Source organism: Diabrotica virgifera, chromosome 8 (assembly GCF_917563875.1).
Source record: "Diabrotica virgifera virgifera chromosome 8, PGI_DIABVI_V3a".
Taxonomy (NCBI): Eukaryota; Metazoa; Arthropoda; class Insecta; order Coleoptera; family Chrysomelidae; genus Diabrotica; species Diabrotica virgifera.
In genome coordinates, this window is record NC_065450.1 from 186363146 (window position 1) to 186375831 (window position 12686).

General features: G+C 33.9%; 1 protein-coding gene across 1 annotated transcript in view; it reads left to right on the forward strand.

The window, feature by feature from the left end:
• Positions 1-12686, forward strand: part of LOC126889416 (46 kDa FK506-binding nuclear protein) — a 41222-nt gene that overhangs the window by 25844 nt on the left and 2692 nt on the right. The window contains exons 3-6 of the mRNA XM_050657706.1: positions 302-485; positions 4774-4964; positions 5715-6020; positions 9816-9988. Of these exons, the coding sequence (XP_050513663.1) occupies positions 302-485; positions 4774-4964; positions 5715-6020; positions 9816-9988 (854 nt within the window). The remainder of the gene's footprint in view (positions 1-301; positions 486-4773; positions 4965-5714; positions 6021-9815; positions 9989-12686) is intronic.

A 12686-nucleotide genomic window follows, 5' to 3' on the forward strand; every position in this document is an offset into this window, starting at 1 on the left:
TCATTTCTATAATTACATTCCTTAATTGAACACCCTTTTAAATCACCATGAGCCGCTACTGTTGTGAAATTCTTATTTTATTTATTTAGGTTGTTAGACTGATATTGGTATAGGGATGAGGTACTGAGGATCAGGTATTTTATTGACGAATTGTTGCACATGGAAATTGAGAATGGTGGATTGCTAAAACTGATCTGGTAGGAAAATTACAATGCCAAGCAGTTTTTATAAAATGAAGAAGTTGTCTTTCTAATATGATTTTTGTTTAAATAATTTTTATATTGTTTTTATTATCTTTTAGGTCGGAGATGAAATAGCATTAACCACAAATGGAAAGTGTCACATACATCTAACAGGTTATTTCGTTGAAGAAGCACAAGATTTCTTAGGAGAAGAGGAAGAAGAGGAGGAAATTGAAGAAGAAGTTGAGGAGAAAGAAGTCAAGAAGAAGAATAAAAAACGGAACAAACAAGAACTAAATGGGCGTAAGTCTGATATATACAAAACAAGCAATATAAAATGAAAAGATTTTGATGAAAAAATGAGAACCAAAAAAAAAGTTGTTTAAAATTATCTTCTTTACTTATTTGCACACTGTGCAAATCTGGACCTCGGAGGTAAACTACATTATGTCATTTCGAGCAACTTGTATTAGAGCACTTAGAATGTTATAAAAATCTGATATATCCCATAATTGTTTGAAAAGCAATGGACCATATTTTAATGATAAATATTTTATTTTATTTCACCTCCCAATTTATTTACACTGTGTAAAACAAGTTACAATGAGTAAATGTTGTGACCACTAGTGTAGGTGACTTGGAGAAAATGATTCATTAATCATTTTCTTTACAAATATTTTACATGGATATAAAATTGTTTGTCTCTGGTGTATTTCATCTAAGTCTTCGTCTGACCGGTTGTCTCATCAGGTTTCTGGCTAGTACATTTAGATGTTGTGTCAGTCTATCTTCGTATTTCTGTGCGAAGTTGGTAATTTCTTCTTTTACTGTTGCAATTTCTAGATCGTGTCTAATAATATTATTTGCAACATACCATGGGGCATTTGTGATTATTCGAAGAACCTTCCACTGGAACCTCTCTAGGATTTCGATATTGGAGTTTTATGCAGTACCCCAAAGTTGGATCCCGTAACTCCATATTGGCTTCAAAATTGCTTTGTAGACAAGTACTTTATTTTTCATCGAAAGTGATGATTTGTGACCAATCAGCCAGTAAAGATTGTGTAATTTGAGACCAAGTTGTTTACGCTTCATAAAATTGTGTGTTCTCCAGTTTAATCTTTGGTCTAGGTGCATTCCAAGGTATTTGACTGTTGCTTGTTGTTTTAGTTGGTGGTTGTTGATATATACAGGCAGACAGTGACCTTTACCGTTTGTGAAGGTAATATGAACCGACTTTGTTTCATTTGTTTGAAAACGCCACCGTTTTAGCCAAGTTTGTATTTTGTTGAGGCTGGTTTGCAGAAGTTGAGAAGCTATCCGTGGGTCCTGATGTACTGGCATCACTGCTGTGTCAAATATGTAGCTGTCGTGGTTTGAAAGTTTGTCCGCTGTGTACAATAGGTATAACACTGGCCCCAGAACACAGCCCTGTGGAACTCCGGATCCAACTGGAAATAGAGAAGTGTATGTTGTACAAAAAAGTAACAGTTATGGAGGTAGGATTTTAAAATTAGGAAGTGAGTGAGAGGAAGCATTTTTTTAAATTTGTATAGAAGGCCTGTGTGCCAGACTTTATCGAATGCTTACGAGATGTCTAGAAAGGCGGCAGTGCAGTACATTTTGTCTTCCAATGCTCGATTTAACAGTTCTACATATCCGATGAACCTGTTCTATGGTTGAGTGTTGGGATCTGAATACAAACTGGTGTGCAGGGATGATCTGATAGGAGTGGTTGAATTCTTGAGAGTATCAGTTTTTCTAGGATCTTTGACACTATCGACAGTAAGCTTATGAGTCGATATGATTTGACCATCTTCCAGAGGCTTACCTGGTTTGGGAATTAGTATAATTTTTGCAACTTTCCAGAGAAGAGGGAAATATGCGGTTCTTAATACTGCATTGAATAATTGAGTGAGGTACACAATTCCTTTCCTGGGTAGTTGTTTAATCATTTACTGGTTATAAGATCGAAGCCTGGGGACTTTTTCGATTTAAGATTTTGTATTATTTTGATCACTTCATTTACCTTAAACTTTTCCGGTGGAAGTTCTAACTGGTATGGAAATTCTAAAAATTGTTGGATGGATGCTTCAAAGTTTTGATTATTCTCAGCAGGGAAAGGTTGAAAGACGTCTCTGAGATATTTTGCAAACACTTCTGATTTTTCTTTATTGCTTTTGGCCCATTCGACGTTTTCTACGCGAATAGGAGGGTTGGCTGATTGAGGTCATTTAAACTTTATCGTAGCCTTCCATAGAGAATAGTCTGTACTTTCTGTTGCTGATAGATTGCTAATATATTCTTTAATCCCATCGTTTTTGTAGTTATTTAGGAGAGTTTTGAGTTGAAAGTGTAGCCTGGTTGAGTCTGGTTTGGTCCTGAGGCGCGTGCATTCTTTGCCATGTTTTTCTTAAATTTCGTTTTTCTGTGATTGTTTGACTGATTATGCTTGGTAGCTCTTGTTTCATGAGCGTCGTGTTTTTTAGGGGTGTTGTTTGCCAGATTGCTTCCTGTATAATTACGTTAAAGTTTTGTATAGCTTCATCTATTTCTAATGATAAATATAACTAAATTTGTATAATCCAACTAATAAAATAAGCGGATTAAAGGAACTCATTCAAAACAACACCATGTCGACATAATGTAGTTTACCTCCGAGGCCCAGAAATACGAATTAGTTACATTGTATCTAACAATAAAACACTGAAAACGTAAGATATAATTCTGAATGACCAACTCGAGACAAATAGCTCTCCACTCCTCAACCTCTTCAGTTAAAGACTTTAAAAAGGCAAACACATAGTAAACTAAATCACTTGAGAAAGGCACTCTGCCGAAACAGCTGTATAGTCCTGTCGCCAGGAGGGGTACAACGGCCTCCTTAATTCAGATGGACTTACCCAAGTTTTTTTTATGTATTTTGACCCGTAGAACACGAATTTTTTGGGTAACAGTTGATCCGGATGTCGATAAGATTGTTATAAACAAAGAACTTGAGGAATTACATAGCAGCGATTTTTTGCAAAACAAAACATTTTTTTGTATTTTTTGGGTGATTCTCAGAAAAAAATGGTCTTACAAGTTTTTTCGTAGGATGCATAGTTTTCGAGATAAACGTGGTTGAACTTTCAAAAAATCGAAAAAGTGCGATTTTTGAACCGGAATAACTTTTGATTAAAAAATAAAATAGCAATTCTGCTTACTGCATTTGAAAGTTCAAGTCAAATTATATCGGTTTTGATTATTTGCATTGCTAAAAATTAGGTTTTTATTTGTCAAACAAAGCTATAAACACATAGTGTTTCCCGTGCCAAATGCATGCGTTTTAATGTACGTAATATACGTAGAAATTCGGTATGCGCGCCTACTCGTTCGATTTCAAATTAGAAATGCATTGAAAACACCATTCAATCACTATGTGTTTTTAGCTTTGTTTAACAATAAACAAATTATTTTTTAGCAATGAAAATAATCAAAGCCGATAGAATTTGACTTGAACTTTCAAATGCAGTAAGCAGAATTGCTATTTTATTTTTCAATCAAATGTTATTCGGGTTCAAAAATTGCAATTTTTCGATTTTTTAAAAGTTCAACCTCGTTTATGTCGAAAACTATGCATCCTACGAAAAAACTTGTAAAAACATTTTTTGCTTAGAATGACTCGAAATATACAAAAAAATGTTTTGTTTTGCGAAAAATCGCTGTTATGTGATTCCTCAAGTTCTTTGTTTATAACAATCTTATCGACATCTGGATCGACTGTTACCCAAAAAATTCGTGTTCTACGGGTGAAAATACATAAAAAAAACTTGGGTAAGTCCATCTGAATTAAGGGAGCCGTTGTACCCCTACTGGCGACAGGACTAGTAGTCACATAGTTGTAATAAATTTTGTGGAAGTATAGAAAACAAAACGTTTTCAGTGTTTTATTGTTAGATAAAATGAACTTCCATCAAGTAACGGTCGAATCCATCAATTAGTTACATTGTATTAACTTTTCTCTATAGTAAATTGAAAAATCGTCACGACACGTGAAATAGGTGGAAGAGTCAATTTACTCAACAAGGGGAGCCCGTTATACAAATGTAAATAATTCATTTAATTGAAATAAAAATGGGAATGTTTTTATCGAAATTTCATTTAATACATTTGCATATTAGTAGACCTGGTCTGAGATTTAATGTCAGGTTGGGGGGACAAATATGGGACACAAATAACTTGATGTGTGATTTTGAATGCTAAATAGTATCAACTTGGCAGAAAACACATCACATACATAATATATTAAATAATTCGATTTAGATGCCTGCCTGTTTTCCAAAAATAATTTCAACAATAATATAATATGTAATATAATAATACCAATAATTTCTAATTTAACTTTTAATCTTCTATTTCTACTATCTGCGTATTAAGTGTGTATTATCTGCAGTTTATTTTTCTTTCTTATTCTTCAAATTTTTGTACATTACTTATAGGTAAATCTGCAGAAATTTTGACCATTTGTTATAAGAAACATTTTATTTTGGCACTTTTACCCTGAAAGTTTTTTTATTTAGTTCCTTTTACAACTTTTTAATTTTTACAGCTTCTCCGAAGAAGGTAAAAAAAGAACAGAAACAAGAAGAATCAGAAGATGATGATGATAGCGAAATGGACGTTACTGATCTCCTTGAAAATACCTTGGATAGTGATGATGATGATGAATCATTCAATGGAGAAGAAAATGCAGAGGAAGAAGAAAGTGGTGATGGTGGTGAAGAAGAAGATGATGATGAGGTAACATAATCTTAATTTTAGTTCAAGTTATTAAAATCATACAATTTGAAATCCGTAAGGGTGTTAAACCTGTATGATTTTAACTGTTTCATTTAGAATACAATAATTTGTATATAATTGTTCTATTATCAGAAGCATGCGCATTTGTTTGATGGCGTTCAAGCAGACAAATGACTAGTAGGAAACTACTAGTTGAGCGTTCTAACGAAAGTAAATGCAAAACCCCCTCTCCCCCCCCCCCCCAAACCCGACGCTCAAAATGGTGTGACTTTTTTCTGAACATTATGTGGACCATATAGAACAATTTGGTGTTGGAGGATAACTTTCACTTTGGATGTCTGGGTTGTGCCATCTTTTGGATCAATTCTATCATACTAAGAATAAGCCTTCTTTTAAAACTTTACATTTTAAGAAAAGTCAACATAACTCGAACAGTCTGTACATAGGTATAGGGAAGCCTTATGAAACTATACCTTATTTTTTGCGGACAATTAAAAAATGCAATAAAATATAGGGTGTTCCATAAGAAAAAATATAAGTTTGATATGCCGCCATTTATTGTGACACCCTGTATATTTAAAAATAATTTTAAAATGTAGATTTTATCAACTTACAAACTACTAATTTAAAAAAATTTTCAAATCTTTTACTATTTCGCTGTAATCTTCCGTCGCGTTAGAGGTGACTCACCCTGTATAACAATTTTATGTAAATACATTTTTATTTAACTGTCTTGTTTTTCTTTTTCAGGATGAATCTGGCGATGAGCAGGAACAAGAATCAGAGTCTGATGATGAGAGTGAGGAAGAAGTAGTAGAAAACAAGAAAAAAGCGCAACTGAATGGCCATGTTAAAAAACAAGAACAACAAACACCAAAACAGAAAGATAAGAAAAACAAAAAACAGCAACAAAATAAAGAAGAAAAAAGTTCACCAACTAAAGAAAACCAGTCCCCCAAAAAAGATTCACCAAAGAAAGTTGTTCAAGGTGGAATGATTATTGAGGATTTAAAGGAAGGACAAGGTCAACCAGCTAAAAATGGCAGATTTGTTCATGTAAGTAACTTTATTTGTACTTTATAGTAAAGTTTAATAAGTATCATAGTTATGTGATCCATTAATATTACAAATATTTCCAAAACAGATTGCTTGATTATTATGGACTAATTAATATTATAGTATACTATACTTGGCAGAGAGTACACAATGATAGCGGTTCAGACGGGTAAATTGCCGATGCGTTGGTGGAATATGTTTCCTGGCATAGCCCGATGGTATGTTTATACCTGGGTAAACAGTTTACTTGATTCGGTATCGACACTCACTTCATTACTCTGGCCTAATTAGAAAAATACAAGGAAAAGTTATTTACCAGCAATTTTATTGCTGGAATCGAATCTTATGACTATATATATTGGTATGCAAAGTACGCAGATAGTGTGCTACTTTTTTTATAAACAAAATGGCGCCCCAAAATCGTGTTTTTTTCAATTTTTGCTCTGTAATTCCGATTTTAACTTTACACCAAAAACACTCAAATAAAAATTCACCATAATTATATTCTGCATAGAGACGTGTGGTTCCCGATTTACTTCGACGAAAATTTTCCCCGGAAAATGCGGGTTTTTCCAACAAAATTTTTAATTTTCAACTAAAATTTTAGATAAGTAATTGTTCATCAATAATTACATAACTTGGTAATATAAAAGATCCTTTCGTATAAATTATAATTCCAAACCCGACCGAAATTGAATGAACAGTTTAGCAACAATTGAATTGTTAAGTAAAAATTTACGGTCGCTATAATGGCCACAATAATTATGATACATACATAAGAATAACTATGATTTTTGTATAAAAAGACACCGTACCTATCTAATTTACTTCACAAAATTGAAATTGGACTATTTAAGCGGCCTCAGGAATATTTTAAAATTATAAACAATTTTTTGGCTTATAAACTCGGGAAATATTAAATTAAATTAAATCATGAAAACGGTATTGGAAAAAAAGCGACAGGACACGTCTTTTAAAAGAAAAAACGTTTAATTGTGATGAGTGGTTCCTGAAATACAACCGGTCAAAGTTGACCGGCATTTACGGCAAAGATATAAACAATAGGATCACAATTTTCGAACCATCACCTTTTTATTTTTGTCCTCTTTCTCCACACCAATTTTCATATCTTTAAAATACTCATAACATATATTATTATAAGAAAAACTATCGATATTACGAGAGAAAATTGCAAAAAATAGCAAAATTCCAATCAAAAATTAGGTTGGAGAAAATGTAAGTTCAAAATCGGTATACGTTAAAAAATGCATTTTCTCGGCTTCCCATGGAGCAATTTTCTTCATTCTTTTTTTGTTCCCAAGTAACTCGAGTAGAGCCATCTAACTAACGCATTACTAAATGCCAATCTTGATTACTACAAGTGTAACTTTTAACGTTAAAAACACAAATATTCTCATTTGAAAGCTGTATTGTTATTTAAACAATCTTTATTTAAACAAATTAAAAAAATTTGTTATAATACATAAATTAATTTATTACAACACAACAAAAGCAACTTTGCAGCGTTAGTTGGATGACTCTACTCGAGTTACTTGGAAACAAAAAAAAAAGGATGAAGAAAATTGCTCCATGGGAAGCCGAGAAAATGCATTTTTTTAACGTATACCGATTTTGAACTTTGAGATTACATTTTCTCCAACCCAATTGTTGATTGGAATTTTGCTATTTTTGGCAATTTTCACTCGTAATATCGATAGTTTTTATTATAAATTATAATGTCATAAATGCCGGTCAACTTTGACCGGTTGTATCTTAGGAACCACTCTTCCCAATTAAACGTTTTTTCTTTTAAAAGAAGCGTCCTGCAGCTTTTTTTCCAAAACCGTTTTCATGATTTAATTTAATTTAATATTTCCTGAGATATTATATTTATTTTGTTTATAAGCCAAAAAATTGTTTATAATTTTAAAATATTCCTGATGCCGCTTAAATAGTCCAATTTCAATTATATAAAGTACATTAGATAGGTACAGTGTCTTTGTATACAAAAATCATAGATATTCTTAGTATCATAATTATTGTGGTTATTATAGCGACCGTAAATTTTTAATTAACAATTCAATTGTTGCTAAACTGTTAATTCAATTTCGATCGGCTTCGGGAATTATAATCTATACGAAAGGATCTTTTATATTACTATGTTATTTAATTATTGATGAACAATTACTTATCTAAAATTTTAGTAGAAAAATAAAAATTTTGTTGGAAAAACCCGCATTTTCCGGGGAAAATTTTCGTCGAGGTAAATCGGCAAAAACACGTCTCTATGCAGAATTTAATTACGGTCAAATTTTATTTGGGTGTTTTTGGTGTAAAGTTAAAATCTTTGGAGTTATAGAGCAAAAATTGAAAAAAACACGATTTTCGGGGGCCATTTTGTTTAAAATAAAATAAAATTGCTGGTAAATAACTTTTCCCCAAAACGGCCTATTCTCCGATACTGCCCAGATTACATCTCTCCTCGTTATAGGTAGCTTAAAGCATACTCCGGTATAATACTTTTTTTTTAAGAGGGGGGTCTGGAATCTTTAAAAGACATCTCAGTCCAGAACACCGCCTGACTGACGCAGGATTCAATCTTCGTAGCCCCAGCGGTAGTTCCCGAGGTACTTTAAAACGCTCGGCGTCGCCGAGGCTACGCCGAATACCTAGGTCGACATCGCTGCCGAAGCACTTTACCTTCATTTATCCACAGACTGTAAGCAAAGAGGCCCTTCCTTTTCCCCGTTTCCCCCTTTTATGGTCCCAAAATTGGGTTTTTTTGTCTGTATTTTTTTTATTAGAGCTTTTTTTCCACAGCCTGTCTCATACAATTAAACTCACCTATTCGCCTCTCATCAAAACTGATTCCCCCTACCTTCTACTTATAATATATTTCCGTCTCACCCCTATCGTTGGTACAGTTGTTTTTCCTCCTTCTTTCTTCTTGACCACTACACGCCCCTCTTCTTTCTTCTTGACCACTACACGGATACAGTTGTGTATACTAGTCCAACCAGATTTATTTTCAATCATTTCTCGAACTGTCACAAAATTCACACCTGTCTCTCTTTTTTCATTCTGTTCCTTTCTACTATCCATCTGTTGCACTCTAGCATCGTATGTTACTTAAATATACCGGGTGGACCAAAATTCAGTTAACGCTATCAAAAAAGTCACGCGCAAGTTTGCGGCGTCTCCAAGAAAATATATCATGCTCTGCGAAGGGCCTTGCAAATAATCCACAGTTACGAGGTGTTCGATATTTTCAGCACGACGGTGCACCGCCTCTTTACGGATTGCAAGTTCGTGAGTTTCTAAGTGACCAGTTTAGTGATTAAATAGGGAGAAGAGACACAATTGAATGGCCCGCGCGTTCGCCAGATTTGACGCCCTGTGATTTTGCCTTGTGGGGAGTACTTAAAGATAATGGTTTTGCCAATTTGAAGTTCTCTGTGCCAACTTAAAAGTCTGTAGAGACTTGTTTCACTGTGTATAAGCGTTGCCAAAAATGTATTGATGAAGGTGGTTTACATTTTGACCATAAAATGTAACTTCTTTGTACCTACTTATTAAACGTTTTTTTTTACTTATTATTAATTTTTGCTTTTATTAATATACAAAACGGTTAACTGACTTTTGATCCACCCGGTATAATCAGTCTTCTTGCAAAGCCTCTTTGATAACGGGTAAACGTAGAAACATGTGTCTCTGCAAGAGAGTCGAATTGAATGAAAACTAAACCGTCTATTTTTATTTTCATTAATATTAGTCATAATTTTTCTTTGTTTTTAGGTATACTATGAAGGAAGACTGAAGAACAATAACAAGATGTTTGATTCACATAAGCAAGGCCAAGGTTTTGCTTTTAAACTAGGTTCTGGTGAAGTAATAAAAGGATGGGATGTGGGACTAGTGGGAATGAAAGTTGGAGGAAAGAGGCGAATTACTTGTCCTCCCCAGATGGCGTAAGTTTTATATTTGTTATTAAAATCGAATCGATATTAGTTTGACACTTTGACACAGGTTACAGTTAATTGAATAAAATATTTACTCTTTTTGTAACTCTTACACAATGTATTATGTTGGTCGGGAACTGCCCATTTGTGCCACAAATTTTAAAATACATTCTTTACTTTACCGGTTTGCTTTATAACAGGCTGCTTTAGATTTTTTCGGCAACACTGCCGATTTGCTACACTGTTTGGTACACGCTAATAATGGCCGACGATCTGCGCAGTAATAGTGCGCGTACTTTTCCCGCCTTTTAGTGTGTCACTGCTGTTGCGTTTTCTATGCAGGCCCATCAAAGAAACATGAAACGTGAAACATGACACAAATAAATTGTAAAAAAAGTAACTGTTTCATGTGGTATGCTAATCGACGAAACAAAAATAAAATTTGTATAGTCGGCAATGGATAGTGACGTGGTCGTTGCTGTCGGCGCTGCTCTTTAATTGCTTTTTAATATAAAAGAAACGTGAAACATGAAACAAATAAATTGTGAAGAACGAAACCGTTTCATGTTATATAGTGTAGGAAACAGAGGTTGAACTTCGCAAACTCGACACAAGTCCGGTTTTATTTTTTTTTTAGTATATCAAGGGGTGCTTTTAATGAGACTAGCTTTTGCTTAAAAGATTTTGCTCCGGAACAGCCATTTTCATCCATTTAAAGGGGGTAGTTTGTGGTTTTTGCGAAACGTAGCCCTTCCTGTACGTTATTGCAAAAAATTCCTTAATAGAAATATGGAGAGGGCTATATTTCCTACAATTTATTCCGCGACAGCTATATCTATCACACACCGTTTAGCGGAGGTGGCGCCCCAAAGTTGACAAGGTTTTAAAAAAAATTATTTTTCCCTAACCGTAATGGGAATCAAGAAGCAACCCAGCGGCAATTAATCACAAATAAATGTCTGATTTTTTGGCATAGGTTTGGGAGCGTTTAAGTATTACGTAACGCCATTTTTGAAGATTTTTGACCCCCCCCCCCCAACCTGCCTTACGTAATACTTGAACGGTCCCTTTCATTTAAGGGCATTGTCCATTTTTTAATTACAGTTTGTTAAATTTTAAAAAGTCCGTTTTTATACCATCTGAACCGCTTATGCTAGCGTAAAAAAACTTTCAGCGATTACCCATGTACAAGTGTTAGTTACAGATTTGTATAATTCACCCCCATATTTTCCCCGAAACCACCCCACAAAAAAAGGAAAATGAATAAAGAAAATATGCAAAAATTGACCCTGGCCCACCACTGTGGCTTTAGGGTGCAAAGAAAGTAAAATATGTATAGGTCATAATATGTAGCAGACAATGTGTCCTTTTATTTGTCATAAGTATGTTATTAATAAAATGAATAGGTGACGAAAAAAAAACAAAAAGCCCGCCAAAGCATTTCTGACGTTTGCGGCGCCACTGTGCCGTAACGGTTGCTTATACGAAACAAATGCATAGGACCTTATTTGTAGAGCAAATAGTGGTCTTTAATTCTGTATAAGCGCTGTTTCAAAAAAAAATGTATAGGCATTGAAAAAATCGTAAAAACATGCTCACCAAACTTATTTTCAGGGATAAGGGTAGTTTCCGCAGGGATGTTGCAATAACCATAATATATATTTTATAAAAAACGCTACTGATGGAGTAGGATTTTTTCCTACCCCCTTTAAAGGAATGAAAATGGGTGTTCCGGGGCAAATCTTTTAAGAAAATGTTAGTCTCATAATAAGCACCCCTTGAAATACCAGAAAAAAGTAAAACCGGACTTTTGTCGAGTTTGCGAAGTTTAACCTCTGTTGCCTACACTAATATACTAATCAAAGAAACAAAGATAAAATTTGTATAGTAAATAATAGAAAGTGATGATGACGAGGTCGTTGCTGTTGTGGAAACTCTTTTATTACTGTCCAGAAGTCATAACCATAGTACCTAATATTTGGTTGCAAACGAATTAAATAATCATCTTGCTAAATTTCAATAATTTTATAGAATGAGTATTCAAACATTTACATTGTTTTATTGTCGGTCCTGGTTTAAAAAAAAACGATATTTTCTTGTTATTGTCTATTCGACTACCACTCCAGGTTATAAATTGTACAACTCTTCCTTCTGATATACCACAGAAACCTATGCAATATTAAATTCTTGGTCGGCATTTATTTTACGCACGTAATTAATTATTCAAAACAATGAAACTGATATCGAAAAATAGAACATGTCCTATTTCATGAAACACGTTTCAAGAAGATAAAAATGTTTCATGGGCATGAATCACACTCGTTTCATAGATATATTCCGGTAGGTGTGAGTTGACGGAATTAATTAAAAAATAATAAAAATAAGTTAATGACGAACAGTAAAATATTTATTTATTTTGGTAACAAAAAGGTGTTTTGTTTAGGTCTCGGAAGAGGGTCGATTGTTAGCGAGAGTCGGGTGTCCGCGTGGTTCGCATGCTGTGAAGAGACTGTTAAGAAAGCCACAGACGCTAATCTGTTTGTGTTTCTACCCTCTGACCTGATGGGCATTAAATTATTTAGATCTAACAAATGAAATAGAGAATGTGGAAAAATCCCCTTACGAATAACTCACACATCCACTATTTCTGGCTGGGAAAAATTTTTCGAATAGAATCAAAGATCCAAACACCAGTTCTTAGAAATGT